Here is a 22,610-nt window from a genome sequence, read left to right as displayed (position 1 = left end):
GGGCCCCCCTCTGCTTGTAGCCTAATTGTTTTATTTATTTGACATTTTATTTCCTTTTTGTGATTTAATTTTGTTGTTTAAACTGTTTTAGCCCTTTGGGGTTTTATTTGTGATGATAGACAGGATGGTCAGTAGTCCTGTCACCCCTGACCCCAATAACTCTAGTGTAAGGATTTTGGCTTTAGGTGTTGAAGGTCCAAATGAGACCTGTAGGCCTAGGTTGTTGACATTAGGCAGTAGAACAGTTATTGCCAAAAAATTGTTTCAACATCTCCAAAATCATGAGTGCAGGGACCATTATGGTTCAATGTTAGAAAAACTTGGACCAGATGCCTCCATTATCATAATAGCTGTGAACCAGTCAGTAGCTGCTTCTATACTTTCTATCTCAGATATAGCAGTAAATGGATGTAAGGTAAAGTTTGTGCTTGGTCTTACCTCTAACCCTACTTTAATCAGAAACAGAAAAGGCATTGTATTTATCCCATATGAGGCGGTTTCTCATCTGGATGATTTTTTCAAGGAGGCCCAAGTTAACGACAGAATACAACAAGTGATATTGGCCTTTAAAAACCGAAGCCCATCAATTATCCCTTTGGTTTGCACCTTCAATCAGGATGTTCAGTTCCCTATGAAAATCTCTGTTGGGGGTGCAAGGTATACAGTTAACCAGTTTTTCCCCCAGGCAATACAGTGTTTCAATTGCCAAGGTTTTGGCCACATGGCTTCAAATTGCCGCAGAGGCAGTAGATGTCTACTTTGTAGTGGACAACACAACCTTGATGAATGCCCCCAATCTAAAACAGTTAAGGAAGACCAGGTACTCAAGTGCCCTAACTGCAATGGTAACCATGCTGCTAATGCTAAGGAGTGCCCAATATTCATGGAGAAGAGAGCAATTGTAACTTCCTCTTTCACCAATAATGTCCCTATAAGGACTGCTGCAGAGGTCTTGAAAAATTTACTTCCTAAACATAAAGAACACCATCCCATAGTACACACAGACTCTTTCCCTCCCCTGAATCCTAATCAACCTCCAACAGAGAAATTCGAAATGAGGTACATGACCACGTTTAAAGGTGTTGCAAAGCAAATCTCTGATCTAACCTAGATTATAACTTCACTTTACAAGCTGGTTTCTCAAATAGCACCACATACTTTCAAAGAAACAGTCCGTAGCCTGAATGACTCAGTTGAAAACCTAAACATAGAAGGTTCCAGCCTTCCCACCATGTCAGCAGTTACCAGTAGCCCTGGCAAAGCAGAAAGGAAACGTAAAGGAAAGGAGTCTGTACCTAGCCCAGAAGGTGCTACAATACAACCTAGGGCCAGACCTGGGTTGGCCCCTTCTCAGACAATTGACTAGTTTTCTCTTCACTGTTTTCCCTTGGGTTTGGCATGGTTGACTAAGCACAAGCTTATTAAATAATTTGGTTAAGACTACTAATTTAGTTCATTCCCTAAATTCATTTTTTTTTTCATTTTTTTTTCTTTTTTTCCTGCATGTTTCCTTTTTTAGAGTTGCCTTATTTGTTTATAATTTTATATATGTTACAGGTTAAACGTATTATTTATTATAATTTACTTGCATAGAATTTTTATTTGGTGTTTGTTATGGTATTTTTATCATTATGGTTACTGTTTATATTTGTTGGCAGGTGCTGATGGAGATTAACACCTATAATAAGTAAGATAAATGGTAGATGGGTCCATATTTTTTTAATTGTGGTGGCCATGATGCCCCTCCCATATTATTTTAGAGTTATCCTTTTTCTATTTTATTTGTTTTATTATCCTTATCTATCTTTTCATATTTTATCTTATTAAATTTATATATATGGAGGGATGCAATAGGTTATAATGTAAAACTGTATTATCTATTATAATTGTGTCGTATGTGTATTTTAATTGCTGTATGACAAAGCACAGTTGCAATATTTTGATTCCTGTTTTTCAATGCAGGCAGCTGCTGCAGGTGAATTACTCCCTACCAATAGCAAGGTAAGTGATGCATGATCAGGTTCAGTCAATATTGACCAAAGTGACACCCAAGCAAGCTAGTGATTACAAAAGTCACAGAACAATCGAATGATACGAACGCATATGACCTATTGGTCAAACGCGTCAAACCCCAAACAACAACAAGTTTCATAGAAGATACTTTCTTAAATCAAGCAAAATATAGTGAACTGCTTCATCTTCAAAAATTTTTCCCGATGATCAGATAGGAGCGCACTAACATATGTTTTCAGGGACAAAGGAGGTGAGAAACGTGTTGTCAAAAGTGCAAAAGAAAAGCGCTATGAAGAAATGCAAGAGACTATCCTTTTTTCATTAGATTCATCACTTGAGGTTACTTTCAGAAAACAACGTTGGAGAAAATAGACAAAAATTTATTTCAGAAACTTCTGAATAAAAAAGGTGAGAATACGCTGCTGGATGATATGATGGTGGGGAAGTTGATCATAAAGATAGACGTAAAACTATGCAGGCCTATAGCTTCAAATATTCTCAATTGATATTTATGGAAGTTTTATTTCCTAATTTATTTTCAGTACATTAACAATTTGAAGAAAGAAGACAAAAATAGGTGAATTTTTTCCCGAAAGTTTTTACTAGTGTTTTGATCTTTTTGTATTTATTCACAACTACTACTACTATAGAAATAAGAAAGTGAATGAGAAATATACTACCCCTAATATAATGCATTGATAACATTAGCTACGCCTAAAAAAAACAAAAAAAAAAAAATTGGAAACACTTATTTTCATGTTGATCAATAGTACAGTCCGACTGCTTTTCTACAATAAAAAATACAATGGAAACCAGGAGCAAGCAAGCATACGATAATAATAAAGATGGGGGGGGGGCAACAGGAACTCACCTAATAACTGACATAATTTTATATACTGGGGCCCAAAATGAAGCAAACACCAGTCTGCAAAAATCTTCAAAACCTTGTTCCTGCTCTGTTGCAGTTATGAAAATACCAGACATTAAGTTATACCCTTTTGGTAATTGACATACTATTATCCTCATTCTTAAATATTCGCCTCGGATTTTGGAAAGCTATAGTATACTTATACATATGCATCAAAACATGCTTTTCTGTTTGGGACAGGGGGGAGGAGGCTTAAAATGATTGTCCAAGAGGAAAGAGCAGCAACTTCAAAAATCGTCAGAGAGGCTACGAAATTCCGGAGTTTTTTTTTACAATAATAGTTTTGTATAAAGCCCACAAGGGTGTTTTTTTTTTCTTCCAAAGGGCGAATCCTAAGCCTAGCCCTCCATAGGGAATGCCCATGTACTTACTTAGTCAGAGTCGTCAAAGAGCTAAGTTAATACAGCATTATTAACATTACAAGTTATATTTAGAAAAATTTAAATTACATTTATACACAAGTTTCCATTTACAAATCTCAAAATTTCAGCTATTCATTCAATTACAAAATAAGTAAAAATTTATAAGGCTTCTCGCTTCAAACTGCCTAATAGTAAAATGTATTTTAGTAGAAAAAGAGAAAAAATAAGAAACAAATATGAGTTGAAATATAATGCTATGATATTTAAAGTGGTCTCAAAAAGAAATGCTTATGTTTTTTATTTCCGTTCTGCACATATTTTTACGGCTTAGAGAAGGCAATCATTTTATCACAATATCGAAATTGCAAGTGACAATAAATGGTTCGTTTGTTGCTAAAAAGCACAATCGCATTAATGTCCAGTCCTGCTGCGTCAGAAAGCTGGGTGTGATCATTTAGGAGCAAAGCTAAGTGTGACTTAGAACCTATATGTCAAACTAGTTGGCAGCACCCCAGAAGATCCAAGATAGGGATATAAAGGTGAGATATTGCATCGGTCGGAGACCGCCATAAGCTTTAATGAGAAGATTTTGTATGGCAGCCAATATATCCCATATTTCCCGGGGTATCCCCCCCCCATAAAAAAAAAATTCAGGTTCTCCGAAATGGCACCGAAAATTAACATTCGTAAATCTCCTTACGGGTAATCCGGGACAACCCGTCTGTTGCTTTCTTCAGAAGGAAATTCAACAGACAACAATCCAAAAAAAAAAAAAAAAAATGAGTAGTTACAAACAGGACTCTAAGATTTTTGTGGCTTTAACATGAAGGATGGTATAAAAACAAACAAAGCAGGAGAAACCCCGTCTGAAATTGGTCCGGATGACCCCTCTACTCCAAAAATCTAAGGAAAACCACAAACAAATTAACAAAAGTCATGATGTTTGAGCGAGAAATATGACTAAACTTGACTCGCCTAGATCACTTTACTGAAAAATCCATTTACTGACCATCCAGTCTCCAAGTGTCAGGGCGGACTCCACGTACCAATGCGAAAGTATCGGTAGATATGGATTTAATAATAAAAAAAAATCCAACGAAGCAATTTAGGCCCATTCATAGGCCCAAATTTTACAATTTATTCAAGAGGGGTCCCTTAGACAAATACTCTGGGAGTTCTCCAACTATTTCTTATATGTTTAGGCATGGTTGGACTAACGTTGTCCCGCCTTGTTACATCTCTAGACTCGCAAAATTATGGAAAGTTTCAGATGAGTTGGGGTACTCTTGAGAAGGAAACATGCTAAGAAAACCTTCCTTACTTTATAATATGAAGAATAATTGTAGCTAACACAGCTTTTTCTTCACTTATTTCAGTGTTGTTCCATTTTTCTAACAAATTTAACTATTTCCTGTCTTCTTAAAAGTTCCTGAAGAAAACTACCCTCTGATAAATTTGTTTTTAGAGGCGCTAGTCACTGCAGTGGCGTCAACACAAAATTCATAGACAAAACGGTCATCTACACATTGGGTTATCTTATCTCTTAATAAGTGTTATGACAAATATTTACAGATGGCGTTTCATTTAAGAAAAATGAACAGAATCTTGAACTGAAAACGCTGCATTTAACAAACTTCTCAAAGCTACTACGAAAAATTGATAAATTTGTTAGAAAAGGTGGAAAAACACTGAAACAAGTGGAGAAAAAAGCTTAGCTGCATGCAAGGTGTGTTAACTGTAATTATTCTGCATATATTGAAGTAAGAATTGTTTCTTAACATGTTTCCTTCTCAAGAGGCCCCCACCTAGACCTATACCCAGATGACTCATGCAAAAATCAACGTCAATGTATATAGCATTTTTGCCTCTCACGTGCCCATGGATCATTGCATCAATGAATATCAACGTTGCGAGTAATTTTTACTTCACTTTTTACACATACGCTGCTATGCGCAAATCTTCTATTGGGATTTAATAGCCCGGGATAACTAGAGTAATAGCCCGTGACAACACCCTGTGCTGCCACGTTCTACTGAAAACCTGGCAACCGTGGATGCACCACATTGAAAGTTTGAATATGCATTTTGGCTCCGAAACAGGATTTCTGATCAACTACAAAACAAAAACGGATATACTATCACTAAACCAAGGTGAAACTTCTTCGTACAATAGCAGTTCACTGCGTTATGATTTTTAATCTAAAAAAAACGAATATTTAATTAGATTGGTTTTGAGTTTTCAAGTATTTTAAATATTTGCAGCACGAATATTTAATTTACAAGGCAATTTGAACTGCAGAAACATTTGAAGTGCAAGGTTTCAAAGGCAATTTTTTTTTCTTTGGTCAGAAAATTCATATTTTTACTGAAAGTTACAAAATTTGAACTATTTTTGATCCTTGGGAGGGGTCAACAGCAATGGCAACTTATTGAACAAATTTAATATGTAGAGGCGAAAAAAGAAGAAAACGATAGGAATACAATCTACCCTACCCTAGAATAGGGATGGGCAAAACAAGGAACACTTATACGCCGACAAAGCAGCCGATCCAAAATATTTTGTCTAGAACTGTAACCGCATCAAATTGTACTAAATTTGAGGTTTTATATGATGGTCACAAAACTGTTATTGAAACTTTTCTTAATTCATTACGCCAACACAAGTATCTCAGGCCCCTGCAAAATTGTTACTTTTGCCCTACTCTTTCAGCGGCCCTGGTAACACGGATACACACGTTCAAAGATATTGGAATTTAAATGTACAAATTGTATTTAGCATTTATGACCACTTTTAAGATCAAGCAAACGAGTCTCGAACCACTAAGACAAATACTCAACTGACGATACACTCAACATAGTTTCTGCGTAACGATTCTAGTTAAATACTGAAATAAAATAAAATAGTCCTTCAAAATTCTATCATTATTCAATCCCGACAGTATATAATAAAATGCTTCAAAGTGTTTTCACGTTAAAAGGAATTTCACTAAAATGTACAAAAGTAGCCACACTATTCTTTCCTTTTTAATCACTAATCCGAATGATCATCATAATCATCATCAGAAGGCCGACCGGAAGACATCTGCCTGGAGGATCGTGAGCCACCGGCTCTGAAAATACCGGGGTAAACTACTTCTGGAACATAGATATTCGTGTCACCAGACGCCATTCCTAAAAGGATTATAAAAATAATACCTCACTTTTAACATACTTACATACAGAATTATAATAACAAAGTCACCTTAACAACAAACACGAGCATTTAGTTTGCACTTTCCATCAAATTAAAAACACAAGAACCACCGAATAATTTAATTGAATCAAATTACAAACATCTATAAAAAAAAAACAATTAAATTAGACATAATTAAATGACAGTCAGAATTAAAAATCGAAAAAATAAACAAACAAATGCACAGATCTTTAGTAAAGAAAAATTTTACTTGACAACTCGACAAAAGAAGAAAAAAAAGCTTTTTTACATCTCCTCAATTTTCACTCAATTGTTGAAAGTTTTGCCTCTCAGACCCACCTTCTCAAAGCTTTCCGTCTTGCCTCTCAGACCACGAATACTTGTGGAATTATTGAAGGACATCTCATTTCTAGGACCATCATATTTACCATAATACTATTATTACTAACAACTTACCGCAGCACCAAGCCGCCTGAGGCCATCACAGCTACGCACGCTCCACCTCCATCCCAATCTATTCAAATCCTCCCTCTTTACAATCTCCCAGGAGGTTCCCATTACCTTAAGTTTTTTATTATGACATCCTCCCACCCTAACTGGGAATAACCTGCTTTTCGTTTAACCCTAGATGGTTGGCCAAAAAGGACAATCTTTGGCAATCATCCGCAGAACGTACGATCTCAACCTCTCTCTCGTTACAGCCCCAGAAAGCGGGATTACCATAACAGCCTTGGCGGATTAACATATTATATAATATTGTCACCACCCTACTCCTGAATATTAACAAGCTTAACTCCAGCGAGTAACGCGACAATTGAAATCAATAAAAGCTGCGCTAATGCGTCGCATTAAAGTTCGAGTACTCTGTGGTATTCTGGAATTTTAAAACCAGTTTGGTAGAGATTTATTTGTTAATACAGGTCTTTACTACAACACATTAAAACTGCTTGGAACTTTTCTGGAAAGCCAAATTTACCACACTACTCATTTTCAGCTTCTATGTAAAGCAGTGGTTCCCAATCAATTTTGAGTCATACCCCATCCAGGCATTTCTAAATTCATGATGCCCCCCTCGTCTAAATTTTGATATTCAAAATTTTACGTGTATTCACGTTGCTTAAAAGGTCATAAACTTGGTATCCTTTTTTGGGTCGTCCTCTAGGCATATTGTATACTAATAAAAAATATTGTCTATATACAATACCTTTTATAAAAGGTAAAATACTAATACCTTTATACCTTGTGATTGTAATAGATGAAATTCTATCTTTCAAGCAACGTGTAACTCTAACAATTCTTTCTGGCAAGAAATCTAGGTATAATGAAGAAACTCCACCAATGCTTTCCTAAATCTGTCCTTCGTCATCTTTATTTTTCTTTAATACACCTGTATATACCTTATTGTTCGAGTAATTGGTTCTCTACTTTTTCTTCTATCCTTAAACCAATAGGAGTTCTACAAAATCATGCAGTAACGATTTTAGCCCGCATATCTCTACGCAAGCCTATTCGAGAAATTTACCTAACTTTGAAAATTTTGCCGGCTGCAGGCCTTCATGAATTCTACGTATTGGGGTTTTATTTTTGGACCGCAGCATGATATTCAGCCTCGTTGTTTTGGTGATTTATTGTCCATTAGGTATACTGTTCATTCTCAGGATACAAGGGTTTTTTGTTTTTTTTTTACATATATACATGGAATATTAAGATTATTGGAGAGCCCAAATATATTTAGAAAAAAACATTAAGGAACTGATTTTTGCTGAACTGCTTTAAGGAACTGTTTTGATTGATTAAATTATTTATTGTGGGGGTTTTGTTGTTCCCGGAGGAAAAGTATAATTTATGATATTCGTTTGTATTTATTGTTTAATGTGGTGGTATTAGTGGTGTCGGTGGCCAAGTGTTCTTTTTATTTTAAGGATTTTGTTTTCTCTACCTCCCCCAAGGACAAGCTTGCTTTTTAGGGGAAGTAGTAATAATTTTTTGTTTATATAAATCCTTCTCTCTCTCTCCTTGCAGTACTATCTTGTATCTTTTTTGCTCTTTAAATGCATTTGAATATGACATCATTTGCATGATTTTTTTTTTCAAAATTAAGGTCTAAAGTATAGTCAGCCGATGGATGCATATCCTGCCGATGAGCCCCCAAAATATTACCATGCCCCACCGGTGGGGCCAGAGCCCCACATTGAGAATAACGGATATAAAGGAAGGGAAATATTAACGCCCATGGTGTTCAAAAGTATTTCACTGAGCACTAACTTATTTAAATCAGCCATGCGTAATATTGTAAATATGCAATGGCAGGTGTGCAAAGGTTCATAGTTTAACGCAGGAAAAGGATGAGGGGGAGGGGGAGGTGAGGTAAATATTCAGTGTAGCGGGGTACCAATTTCAACAATTAATTATCAAGCCCAAATAACTATAATTCATTCTGAAAACTCATCTCCCCCCCGGCTCCCCCAATGCATGTACACAGCATAAGTTTTCAGCAATGGAAAACTGTCGAAGATAGGATTTTTTGTTTTTAATTAATGGGGTTCTGTCATGGGTAATATTCACAGAACTTGTACGCCCGGTCCTGTAACTATTCAACAGACAATATCTAGCCACTGTGTCAATTTCTTCAGTAGTCCTGCCTAATGTATGAGGACACAATGGCGACTAAGCCATGACGCTTGAATAGATTTCCGTGATGTATCACACATTTTATATAACTTCATGCAAAACATCAAAAGGCATATGTGATATTTCCCGTAAAATGAAAAAGAAAAAAAAACTGATGAAAGTCTACTCACAGTCGTATCTACTTTATAAAAGGTAAGGGAGACCAGCCAGCGTTTAAAAAAACTTTTAACTTCAAGTCACCTAACTATGGACAGAAAAAAAAGGAAAGCTTAAGAACCCGACTCACCGAACGGTCAGCTGACCCAACTCACAACTCACCAAACGTAAACTGTCTTAATTGCTGTGGAAAAACTTAGGTACTTACGTATTATCCCGACCCCACTCAAGAAGTGAAGTTGGGTTAATCCGAATGAAATATACCAAAATATGATGAAAATATAATACTTTAGAAACCAACGATCGGGAACTATAGCAGAAAATCAGGAAAAGCAGGCCGCCCAGAACGCATTATATTAAATACCTAACCTAACCTAATCACCTCTATATATTAAATATTTAATAAGAATATACCTACATCGTAGTTTCTCTCAATGAGACTAAGCTAATTATTAGCTACTGCAGAAAGACAAACCGGTTTTTCTCAGATCGTGCAGATCAAAATTCTTGAGTGGGGTTAGGATAAAACGTAAGCACCTTGGTCCTTAGCTGTGCGACAAGCAACTGCTCAAAAATTGTAAGATTTCTGTTTGGACTCGGTGTCTCTTCAAACTTTTCAACTTTTGGTCCCCTCTCTCAAACAGAATCATTGGCTGCAGCTATCAGACACCTACGAAGGAATTTTCCCAAAAAACGCGAGGCAAATTCTTAAACAAGCATAAACAAGGCGCATTATCAGAACACCTTAAGAAAGTTTTATGAAAATATCATAATTCGCCAGATTTCAGGAAATTTCGAAGAAATTTCCCAATAGAGGGGATGGGGTTGGATTAACGCAATTGGACTAAATGTATCAAAGAACGTATCAATTTCTTAAGAATGCTCTAGGGAAACATATAATTATATGTCATATTTCATGAAATTTACAAGAAATTACTCTCTTCCTTCAACAGGGGGGGGGGGTTACATTTAGTCCAACGCAGTTGGACTAAATGTAAAGAAAAGAGTATTTAGAAATGTCAGACTAACAAGTACCTCCATGTTTCACATTACCCTTTTTCAAACCATGAGCTCGTCCAAAGGAAAACGTAAAAAAGTTGAGAATTTCGAGCTAAATGACCAGCAACTGGGACGCCAGCAATAGCCGAGGGTCTATGTGCCATCAATGGCCCTGAAGATTTTTATCCTTAAATCAAGTTAAATGAAATTTAAGATTTTGTGCTATTTTAAAATGTAAAGACAAATAATTATAATCTGAGCAATTTATTGTAATCGTGAGGGGCGGGGGTGGCTCCACGGGGTGGCTTTAGGGGCAGGTGCCCCTCTCCGACCCACAAGGTCGAAAATTGCACTAATGACAGGGTTGGAAGGGTGAAATTGGGGGCAGGAGTACTTAAACAGGGTATATGTATTCTTTGAGATAACAGGGGGGGGGAGGTCAAAATAATTAAAGTGCGAGACTTAATCTCTGGATCAATCCCACCCTCTCTGTGCAAAAAGGGGAAACAAAATGGAAATTTAGTCAAAAAGCCATTTTGATGTTCATTATCTCAAGCTCATAAAGAGTGTAATTATAAAGGGGACAAATAATTTAGACGTTCTTTCTCTCGATGTCGCAGCAAGAAACGCTTAACGATCTAAACAAAATATTGAGTTTGAACCATCGATTCAGCAGACAAATCTGACTAAAAAATTTTTTTTGCAAAAATCTAGACAATCTTCTATGTGATTATCAGCTTGGATTCAGACGGAATCAGTCCATGACATCCCTTGTTGCTTTGCATTGGGAGCATATTAAGCTTCTGGATCAAAGATGTGACACATCTATATTCTACTCCTTAAAACCTTTGGACAGTTTGGCGAAGATGTCAGTCAAAGAAGCGGAAACCATATGGCTTAACGGCGACAACCATGTGGTCGCCTATGCGGTGTAGTTGACTGTTTCTTAAACCATCATTCTATGGAAGGTTTTATTCGATGGCTTCACATCCCTTAACCACCTAGTGAAGGTTTGTGTTCCCCAATATATTTGGCATCGGTCAAACTATTTTAATACACATATCAATGCAATAGGGAACACCCCAGCAGACCCTTTTCACCACACTGCTGAAAATAAATATTGGAGGCGTCTCAAAGAACGAAAACCCTATTAATACCCCCTACCAAAACAAGCGGATCTCTTAGTAAAGAGCAAACCCCAGGAAACTAGTCACTCAAATATGACACCATACCTCAGAGGCTTAACTTTTAAAAACGTACGCGTGTTACATCATTTTGTCAAAAGATACCTGTGGTTACATCATCTTGCATATGAAGATGCAGTTTTCGTCAAAAATCCATTTTATTTTAATAGTCAGTTTTTAACACTTGCATAACACTCCAGATATAGCAATTTCCTTTCAAATGAGCCCTTATTTATCCCTCTGTGATGTTTCAGAGCCCCACCATCAGCGACTTGAAACAAAAACAGACAACAAACAAACATAGGAAAGACTATTTGAGAAATAGCTTTGTTGGGCACTGAAATCCACCTGAAACGATCTGCCTGAGGGGGTCATTCGATCAAAGACACCTGTTCATTTCTAAAAGCAAATATTGAATAGTATCACAACATCCGGTGACTAAACCGAGTAAAAGATTAGCAGCATTTTGGGAAATCATGACGTCCCGGGGTACCGTGAAATATCCACGAAAAAAATGGAACAGACAGAAGAAGTAACTATACAATATTCGTGAGAATTCCCTTTATCTTGAATAGCGCATTGGGTTTGTACTAAGTTCTACAGTACTTTGCAAAATAGACTTATGTCCACATAACCTGTTCTCACTAGCACTTCGATGAAGCCGTTTATCGTGACTAATCAGGGCAGCTTTTGGTTTGTTAGTTACTTAAAACCATTCTTAAGAAAGTTACAGCTTTATTTGGCTACTAATTGTTTAATGGCTAATTATTCGCATTGTTTCAAGTCAGGCATGGCTGTCAGTTCAGGAACAAGGTTGAATGGCTCCTTGACATGTATACTATACAAGAAAAAAAGAAAAGAAAAAAGATATTACACATATCCTCCACACTAGGCGCACAACACAGAAATTAGATAATCAAGAGAAAGAAGGTATACATACTTTCAACCTGGTCTCCGAGTGATTTGGGTATGCAGTTTTTCGCAGCTACTAACAATTCACCGGTACATTTCTCCTGATCCAACCCTAAAGTTAATCCCATCCGCTTCATCACCTAAAACAATTCAACATTTAAAAGTTCACCAATAAGCATTTCACTAAATACACTGTTGTCATAGCTATAATAAATAACACTTATTGAAAAGAAAAGAAAAAATATAAGAGAAAAAAAAACATAGCTGTTCAATGATCTTGAACCATAAATGGACGATTTGACGACAACATTTCAAAATGCGTTACATGAAGTGCCTTGTGAAACTTTTATTCATACATTTAAAATACCTTTTCTTGGTCCTTAGGGGGAGGGGGGTATTTTCGTTGAAAAACTCTTTTTTTGTATTTTCATTTAAAAAACTTAAATACGACAATCCACCCCCCATTTTTGCAAAATACTTTTTGATCCCCTCCCCCTTAGCTTTCGTGCATTTACGCCACTGCTCCTGGCTTACAGCAGTGGTTGAGAGTTAGAGCTTTTGATACCAGAGTTGTAGGTTTAGAAAAATCTTTCTTTTACTTATAACGGGTCGCTTAAATCGAACAAAACTTAGAATTTACTACCCCCCCCCCCCCAGCCCCTCCCCATCGCCTGTTCAATGCATATGGCGCAACATAACAACTTCTGAATTATCGCAGACAAAACAACCATAAGCGTAGACACAGACCAAATTCGGAATTTTCTTTTCCGTTTAGCAACCTTGAAAACAAAGTCGATTTAGAATCTTCAACTTTTGTCACTATTTTGTCATGATTTCCAGGCATTTTACCAAGATCATTACATTATGAACATTAATAAAAGCATTCACAGTGTAGTCTTATACCAGACGGATACAGGGGGTACCAAATAAAAAAATATTGGAGGGGCGGTAAGGATTTCCCGTTTTCTGTAATGAAGACACAAAAAATGACATTTTTAAAATCTAGGGGGCATGGCATTTTTTTTTCTATTATTTCATTGAAAATGCTCCAAAAAGGTGTTTTTAAACATCTAAGGAGTCAATTGCCCCCCTCACCAATCCAGTTGGCACCCCTGGCCAAATATTATTATCTCCACAAAAAAGACAGACAAATAAATATAAAAATAAACCAAATCAGTATTTTTGTCTTGAATAAGAAATGATTAAAAGAAGAAAAAACAGTTGATACGGGTTTTACAACTATAATTATTACCGAAGTTCAAAGGATTGCCACGAAAAATAAACAGAATTAAGAAAAAAGAAGTAATCAAGTAGACTATTAGCAAATAACAAAAATTTTTAACTTATTTTCAAAATTAACTAATTTGCTAACTAGTCAAAGAAAAAGAAGGAAAGTGTGAAAAGAGGCAATTAAAATAGATAGAGATAAAAAAAAAGGTAAATTACCTCGATATCATCATGTATTTCAAAGGCATCATCAAAATTGAAAAGATATTCCGTTTTGTCGTTACTAATGGAGCAATCGATGACGGTTTTTCTGTTTGTACTCACTATGATGAATGGCAAATGTATAACTGCCTGGGGAGGGGGAGGGCCTCCCGCTGCTTCCCTCTCTTTATTCCTTTTTACTAATTGCTTATACGCAATTTGCTGTAGAAAATAAAGTACTATTAATTACTGACATGAAATTTTAGGAAACGGTAGTGTTATGAATAAGACCTGAAAGCCATACCATCTAACCTAGTGATTTGAAAAACCCAGCGTTTGAAAAAAAAAAAATAACACCCGCTTTTATTTAAATTATATCATATGTAGAGCGCATTGTTCAACTTCCTAGTGTATATACCGTAAGCAGAGACTAGTATCAACGTATCAAGGTCTCAAGACCTCATCCATAGAAACAAATACAAATTCTCTGAATAGCTTAGGGGTGGATGATAAGATCGGCCTAACACACGACACAAATACACGTTTGCCCAGAAAACCAAGTTTAACTCTTTCAGTTCACTAATTTCCTTTTCCCAGCACAGAATAAATAAATAAAAATTCATTTGAGGTACTACAATCATTCTTTTTTTACTATCCCCAAATATATTTGCAAATGTGCAACAGACTAGTACCCTTCTCAGCGGCATCACAAATGGTATAAGGGAGGATTCTAATATTGCAGGTTAGTCATAAAAACAGTCATTTTAATAAAATTCTTAAACATTTTATCTTTAAACTCCTTTGGCCCTCCTTGTCTTTCAACAGGAAAAACGTTTTTGCAATTGAACTAATATTAAAAAATTTCCATAGCGCCTACAGATGCCTTTCAGTAGATTAGTTATCAATGGCGGCCAAGCAGCGATACCCTAAAGAGACGAAAATTTTTTTTTTTTTTTATATTGGAACAAGCTTACATATCCACTAAGTCATGCCCAGAGCCAACGAGATATTTTGCTTCCAAGGGTCCACAACAATCCACTGAGCGCACTAAATTGACGTAAGATATGACAAAATGGGGCGTAACTGTTCTAGCGCATATTGAAAAAGAATTCTAACTGACAAGGAGAGTGAAAACAAAATATGGTTCCTTGAATTTTTTAATTACACAACCATATACCATTCATTTTTAATTAAAAAAATCAGTCTTCTATATACAGTTATGAAGTTCTTAGTAATAGTGACCGCAAATTTGAAAACCAAGAAATGTGGGTAAAGAATAAAATAAACTAAAAACGTATGTCACCAAATAGGTTACAAAGATACAGCTGTTATTTGACGAGTGGTTGCCTTTGGGAATCGATAGATAGTTAAAGTATCATTTTTGCGGACGAAAAGCGTTGTCAATTGAACTATTACTTTTGTTGGCGTATTTTCACTGCTCGCCGTGGCAACACTAACGAAATTTCAGAACTTAAATAATTTTCAAACAACAAAATAAAAATCTTCAAATACGAACAAAGATAAAATGGATCGAGGAATCAAAATATGTTCCTATTTCGATGTCATTGGTACATTTATCTTTTTCATGGCCTGCAGCCCTTCCAATCTTACAGCTCTTATATTATTAAAAGAAGAGGTGAGTGGGAAAACAAGTCAATTATAAAATTCTAGAAATATCCCACGTGCTCATAAGAATTTGTGAGAAGCTTTCGTATTATCCAATTCCAAACTCTTGGGTCCGATTCGCTTATTATCATATATGATAATAAGTCTTTTTCTTTCTAACCCATTCCCTTTTTTCCATTTCACAATTTAAGTGTCAATAATCATAAAATGGTTACAAAAATATAGTTAATAGTTTTATATTTTGGGAAGTTGTCTCTTTATATGTTTCTTGTAAATGGCGCAATGCAAGTGTTATACATCTGTATGCTCCGCTGGTCTCACATAGCCACCCAGTTCAGTCAAATGAGAAACATAAAGAATAGCACGAAATTGTATAAATAAATAAATAAAGAATTTATTTTCAAACTCCATAAAATGGTCACGCCAATCAGCGACAGTTTTTGTCATAATAAGACACTAAACATATATAAAAAATATGGAAATCACAGCCATAGCCATTGTCATGCACAAAAACATACATTGATTTGAAATATCACATATTCAAACTAAACAGTCAAACAGAGTCAAGCGAATAAAAAGAATAATGAATTAAAGAAAATAAATATATACAATTATTGACGAGTGTTGAGCTACATTTCGCGGGAATGTAGCAACTGTAGTCCAGTTGAGCTACATTTCGCGGGAGCCTTTGGCGCGAAGGGAGATGCTCAGGGGGAAGGATTTCACGAAGCCGCGGATTTCCCAAAATACCGGCACCAAATTTAAAACACAATTGATCAGGGCGTGTCGATAGAGTTTCAAGTGAAAATTGTTTCAAAAGGGAGCAATAAGGGACTTTGGGAGATTATGACACTACCAGAAGAGCTCGGTACTGGATCCTTTCCAGGCGGTCCTTCTGGTCCGAAGTCAGGCCGTAATGCCAAACGGGATTTCACGCCCACGACAACCTTTTTCAATACCGACATTGCGTTACTGAATCCCTTCTTCGCGGTCACCACGGGTCAGACGGGCTCAGCATATCTCTTCGGTTCCTCTTGGAGCTCTTCCCCTTCCTCTCTCTAAACCTACCCTCCCCCAATCCCTAGATATACCCTTCCTAAAATATCAGCCCCCCGCGTTTCGACTATAAGCGACGCCGTCCCACTTAGTAACAGGTTTTAGCCATTACAAGAAAAATTGTATGAAATACGATAGAGGAAACTTCACCCCTCTCCCCCTCTGGATGTCTGCTGATAAGATTAGATAGTCAGAGCTATGTTCCTTTGATTACGGTGCAATCTACACATTTATACACCTTAATTAAAAAAAAGCGATCAAAAGAAGGCCCAATACACAAAGATCTGGTTAGCTTAAAACCAAATGAACATCCAATATTTGCTTCTCGCAATCTTTAATGCGGGGTGACGGTGGAGGGGGGCAAATTTTCTTATCTAGTTTTTAAAGGACCCACAACTTAACTTCTCAAACTTTACTAGAAGCACACTGACAAAGGAAATATCACTAGGAAATCGATAACCGTAGTCCAATCAGGCATCTGGGTGAAAACTAAATACGAATACTTCTTTTTTATCTCCCTTTTGTCAATGGTTTTGTAAGACCCGTAAACAACTGATCGAACAATTTCCGATGTGAGTATGATAGCTTTCAGGTAAAATCTAAGATCAATAGCTCAAAACAAAGCTAAGCGGTTTTGGCTCACTATTTTTAAGGAAGAAAACAAAATATTTTGAAGAAAATCCAGAAACTACTGAAATAACTAAGAAAAATTTGTGAAGTAGATCTTAGTCCATGACTAAATATCGGTACTTCAAAATGTCTGCTTGCTTCACTTCAATACCTAGCCTATACAAATTTCTACATAGAGCACAATGCACATAGAACAATACTCAAGTTGCTCTATTAGGCAGAACTTGGCGAAGTAGTTACAAATAGCAACCTGAAATGCATAGTTTTACTCATAGATTTATTACCTGAATAGACACCACATAATACAGAAAAGCATTGCAACACGCAAACAGGTAAACAGTCACCAATGATCTAACAAGAATGGTAGCAACCATTCAGGTAATGAAGAAGCAGACTTCAAAACCCGGTTTTACCTACTTAAAACAAGGCAGAAAACCTTTTACAGATGCCATAAAAGAAAAACTACAAGGAGCTCACCAAAACAAGCTAGGCTGTCTGTAGCCTAATGTAAACTAAACTATGGTTTTATTGCAGCTTTAATTAAAAAGAGTGAAATGGTGTTTCACGGCGATTTCCAAGTTAACAGCAGCTAAGATACGATTGTTAACCTAAAAAGGGTCGTTTTAAATAGCAACCAACTTAACTTGTAATTTCCATAAAAAAATGATCAATGCTAGTTAAGACGGAAAAGCAAAAAAGTTAGAAAGGGACCAAGTAATAATTAAACAGAAATTGGGTAGAATTTAAGTAAAAAGCGAAGGAACAAAAAAAAAAAAAAAAAAGGACAGGAGAATAATAGTCAACCTGAATAATGAGATCTTGAAGTTGCTGTGTTTTCGTACGAATTCTTTCGACAAGTTTTTTCTTCCTGTCTTCAAGGACTGCACATTCATTGGCTGCATTCGCAGGAAGACCAAGCCACCGATTTTCTTTCTTCTCCTTTGCTATTATATTCATAGCCATCAATACATTCAGAGCATAATATACTCTCCTAAAGGAAACACTTGCATTTATAATTTTATTTTCCAATTCTTTAGTGATTTTTCTTACTTTCTAGTTACTCTCACTCTAAACTGAAAAAAAAAGCAAACAGACTTCTTTTGAGGGATTAAAATTCAATTTAACGAGAATGACGAAGAAAAACCGACTAAAAATGCTGCTTTAGTAGGTTGGCATTTTCAGTAGGTTTTTGTCTAATGGCAGTGGCAACCCTGAAGCCAATGTGGCCTAAGTAAACATTTGGGCAAAGAAAATACTGAACTATTGAACTAATAGAACAAAGTAAAATAGAAATACAGTAAAGATAAAATGTTACTATATTTTTAATTCAACCCCTTCGGTAAGAACATTTTTTCCTTTTCTCAACCAACTATAAAAACCAACCATTAAAAGTGAGCCATTCCCAGTGACACGCGTGGCCAAAACGCAATGCATAACACTATACTTTTGGAGTTCCCCTCTCCCTCCCCAGATTCAATCTGCCATATCGAAGGACGTTTAAAACATACTTAATCTTTTATCCTTAAAGTCCAAGCTTTTTCATTATGATGGCGACTTTGAATGCCCATGTGTTCCTGACACACAGAACATACAGCACCGAACCAAGCAGAGAACCCTCCACGAGTCACTGCGACTTGACCATTTTCATGTATGATAAGCCAGTTCTTTCCCAAGAAACGTCATTATTCTTTTGAAAACATTTTAAACAAACAAGGCATGGACACTAAATGCAGAAACAGACATCTCGGCGTCAAGATTGTTATGCAAGACAGAGCGAGTCTCAAATCTACACCAAGCATTTCCAAAATATTTTCTCATACAACTACTACTAAAAACTCATACTCTAGCTCTATGTAAAACTTTTCCCATGACAAATCCAGAGAGTGCCACTTAAACCCACACTCAATACTACTAACAACTCATTGCAGCACCAACCCACCTGATACCCACAGAGCTGCACAACTCTTCCCCAAATCTGGTCAAAGCTTTACTCTTTACTCCCTTGCCTACAGTGGCAATTTCCAATAAATTCTTTCGCATAGCCTCTTCTACCCCATTCAAGAATATTTCGCTTTTCGTTTGGCCCCTGATAAATGGCCAAAAAACACCATTTATGGCAGCAATTTACCACCCTTCATCCATAAAGCTTGACTTTCATCAATCTTTTATAATTTTTTTATTGCATTTTAATTTAATTTGTCAGTTAATAGTCAGTTCCAAAGAGTATGGATAACTTATAAGTGAGAACTGGTTCTAGTGTCAACAAAAACACTATCAACGCCATCCAGCGTTTGGCGACACTTGGCATTTTTTTAGTGCAATAACAATAATAATTAACTTAGTCAGTTTAGCTGGTAAAATTAGAATAAATAATAAGTATCTGATCTCAGTTCATGACAGAAAAATGATTGCAGGGTTTGAAAAAATGTCAAATGTCGCCACACGCTAGATGGCGTTGATATTTTTTTGTCGACACTAGCATCAGTTTCCACTCTTACAACTTACCCACACTCTTTGGTCAGTTCCACATAGGCTTGATGTGGAATTCTCAAACTCATGTCTCGACAAACACAGAAAATAAGGAACTGACCTAAACTTCTTATGTTCAACAAGAGCCAATTGCTCTCCTAACTACAATCTATTTGTATAATAAGGCTTTTGATCGTAGCCTAGAAACAGAGAAACAAGGAAGGAAATAAGTTTTGCAGATTCTGTAATTAAAACATAATACAGAATCCATAAAAACTTCTTAAAAAGCTTAGGCACAATTTAAACACTTAAGGAATTTTATGAAAATTTAGGTTGGGCCCAATATAAAGGGCCCATTGCCATGTAACGACTCTATTTTTACGTGTAATACTTCTATACTTTTTTTTCATCCGAAAAAAATTTACCACTACTGGCATTTTTAGCTATTTACTTTTTGAACTCAGCGCCAGTATAATACTTTTCTGGTTAATGGTTTTAAATTATATAAGAGACATGTTAAAGGGCCAGAATTCATTTCAGTCTCGTATGTCCTTGGCCGCTAATATTAATGCCAATTATACAATTAATCACACTATACCAGATAAAAGAAAAGCGAATTGCATCTTAAGCACGCGTGATAAATAGCTCCCTCCCACCAGTTTTATTTATTCATTTGCCTCTTTTCTTGAATTCCCTTGAAAAAAAAACGGTAGTCTAAAAATACACTTATTTTACAATTCCTTTTAAAAAATTCAATTGTTTCTTTTTATGTATTTTTGTTAGACTTCTAGTTTTTTTTTTCCACTATTAACAAGACACATTACATAAGGGAAAGGAATTGCATATCCCCATAAGTGATCTGTGAAGCAGCAAAAACCACGTCATGAACTGTTTTGTACGTAAAACATAAAACATGGCTATAATTAGGTGTTTTGACCATACGAAACGCCTGTAATTCAAACAGATAACGAAGCAAAGAAGATTCAGAGAGAAGAGGAACGGAGAGGGGGAGAAAGAGAAAAAGAGAGAAATGATTGACATGGAGAACTCTCAAAAAATAAATACAGTAAAGTAGAAATGGGGAATAAAGGAAAGAGAAGGGATAGAAAGAGGAAAGTTTTTGGACGAGGAAACAATATTTCTTATCAAATTGATCTGAGTCGATAAATATTGTATGTGCAATATTTATATATAAGCGATATTCCTATTAAATATCAATACGAATTCTCAAGGTACATATACACTTTTTGAGGTATCCTACAAGGCTAATAGTTCAGAATACAAAACAGAAACAAAAAGGTAGCATATCTAACCTTCTAATATTTTTCTGATCATACTGATCATGGATCTGTCCTTCGGCCTTGGCTTGCTCTAGAAATTCATTAACGAGTTCGTCAGCCACTTCGTTATAGCTTGTACTACCCTTCTTTTGTACTTTCTCACAGACAACCATTGAAAAATATCGTAATCCTTTCCCAGTTTTGTCCATGCGTCGCTTTTTACTAGAAAACAGCATGTTATCAAAAAGGAAGACATTAGGAAACTGAGCTCCAAAATACAACAATAAATAGGTGAATTATTGACAACAACAAAAAACAAACAAACTAACAAAATCCCTAAAGCGTCAAAGTATGTTAGCTTTAATTTTAGTACTATAGTATTTCTACTGATGACGATCAATGTATATGCGATCGAAATATCTAGACTTTTGTACCTGTTTTCACTATCTAAATAAATGGACTTGTCCCCATTTGAACGTTTATTCCTTCGTCATACTTACAGAAATGAATTTTTTTCACGTGAGACTAAAATGTTACAATCTCTCCAAGACTACACAACATAATCGTAGGCAACACAAATCAAACTAAGCACAATCATTCAACTATAAACTGTAGTTTTCTCAGAAGAAAAAATTCAGAAATGTCAGATAAGCCCTTTAGTCGAGACATGACAAAAAGACGTTCGGAATAGCCATTGGATTACCAAACAGCAAAAAATGTGATAAACCTGTCAATTTTGGAATTTGATACTTTTTTTTTAACAAATTAGAACACAAGGTAGTAAACCCCGGAAAATAAGATATTTGTTCTTTAGTTTTCGATACGGGTAATTAATCTCAGATACTTCCAATCTCTAAGACCCATAGCCATGGCAATCAGGAGAAAATGTCAGAGACATTGCGAGTAAATTTGACTTCTAGTCATTTGGATAATTACGATGTTTAATTATCAAGTAAGAAGTTGCATTATCCCTTTTATTACATTGATCTCAGGATGAGAAGTGTCAATTCCTAAGATTCATTCGAGTTGTTGGTCACTACTTAAAATACAGAGTTAAAGTATTTTTATGACAAAAAAAATCTTTGATCCCATATTCAAGAAGCTTTCTTGACAAACTTACATTTCAGGTCCCATATCTATTGTTTCGTAACATTCTCCACTCAAATTCTGTATATAACTTTGAGAAATCATCTCAGGTGACCAAATGCTACGCCTCTTGCCATAAACGTGTTGAGACACGCTTGAGGCCGTACTGAAAGCAGGTGATGGCGCTCGTGAACTGGCATCTGTACTCGCCACCTGGAAGAATCCTCTTTTTTAGCTTACAAAAGCAATCTAGGAATAAATCATTTCGAAAGCAGACGTAATTTCAAGAGTATAGACTGATCGTTTTGCAAATCCCACTAGGCTATTCACAAAATAATATCACATTCGAACAAAAGATGTGTGAAGCAGTCATGTATAAATCAGAATCAGATGCATGGCTACCAAGTGGTGCTTCAACTATTCCAGAATTTTTTTCTTAGTTTCCTTAATTCTCCTAAAAGAGAAGTGGGTTATTCAAAATCTCTCCAAAATAAACGTTAACGAAAATCAAGGATTTGAAGTTCTTATTAACGTTGGTACATTTACAAATGATTATTTTTGGGGATATTTCGGAGAGCCCATGTTTCTTTCAGAATGTCAGGGAATCTCCCAAAAATTTGAGAATAGTGGGAGCACTCTTACAAACTAAAGCAATTGG

General features: G+C 35.9%; 1 protein-coding gene across 1 annotated transcript; it reads right to left on the bottom strand.

The window, feature by feature from the left end:
- Nucleotides 1-5,461: 5,461 nt before the first annotated feature.
- On the bottom strand, nt 5,462-22,180 carry LOC148941460 (transcription factor Dp-1-like; the record flags this gene model as incomplete). Its single annotated transcript, XM_089104176.1, has 6 exons — nt 5,462-6,473; nt 12,406-12,517; nt 13,824-14,027; nt 17,922-18,108; nt 20,900-21,088; nt 21,987-22,180. Coding segments are annotated over 6 exons (1,026 nt in total), but the record flags the coding sequence as incomplete, so codon positions are not given.
- Between the last annotated feature and the right edge of the window lie 430 nt (nt 22,181-22,610).

Source organism: Artemia sp. Qi Xiang Cuo, chromosome 18, assembly GCF_049724085.1.
Source record: "Artemia sp. Qi Xiang Cuo chromosome 18, ASM4972408v1, whole genome shotgun sequence".
Taxonomy (NCBI): Eukaryota; Metazoa; Arthropoda; class Branchiopoda; order Anostraca; family Artemiidae; genus Artemia; species Artemia sp. Qi Xiang Cuo.
This window is presented reverse-complemented; position numbering and strand designations above follow the sequence as displayed.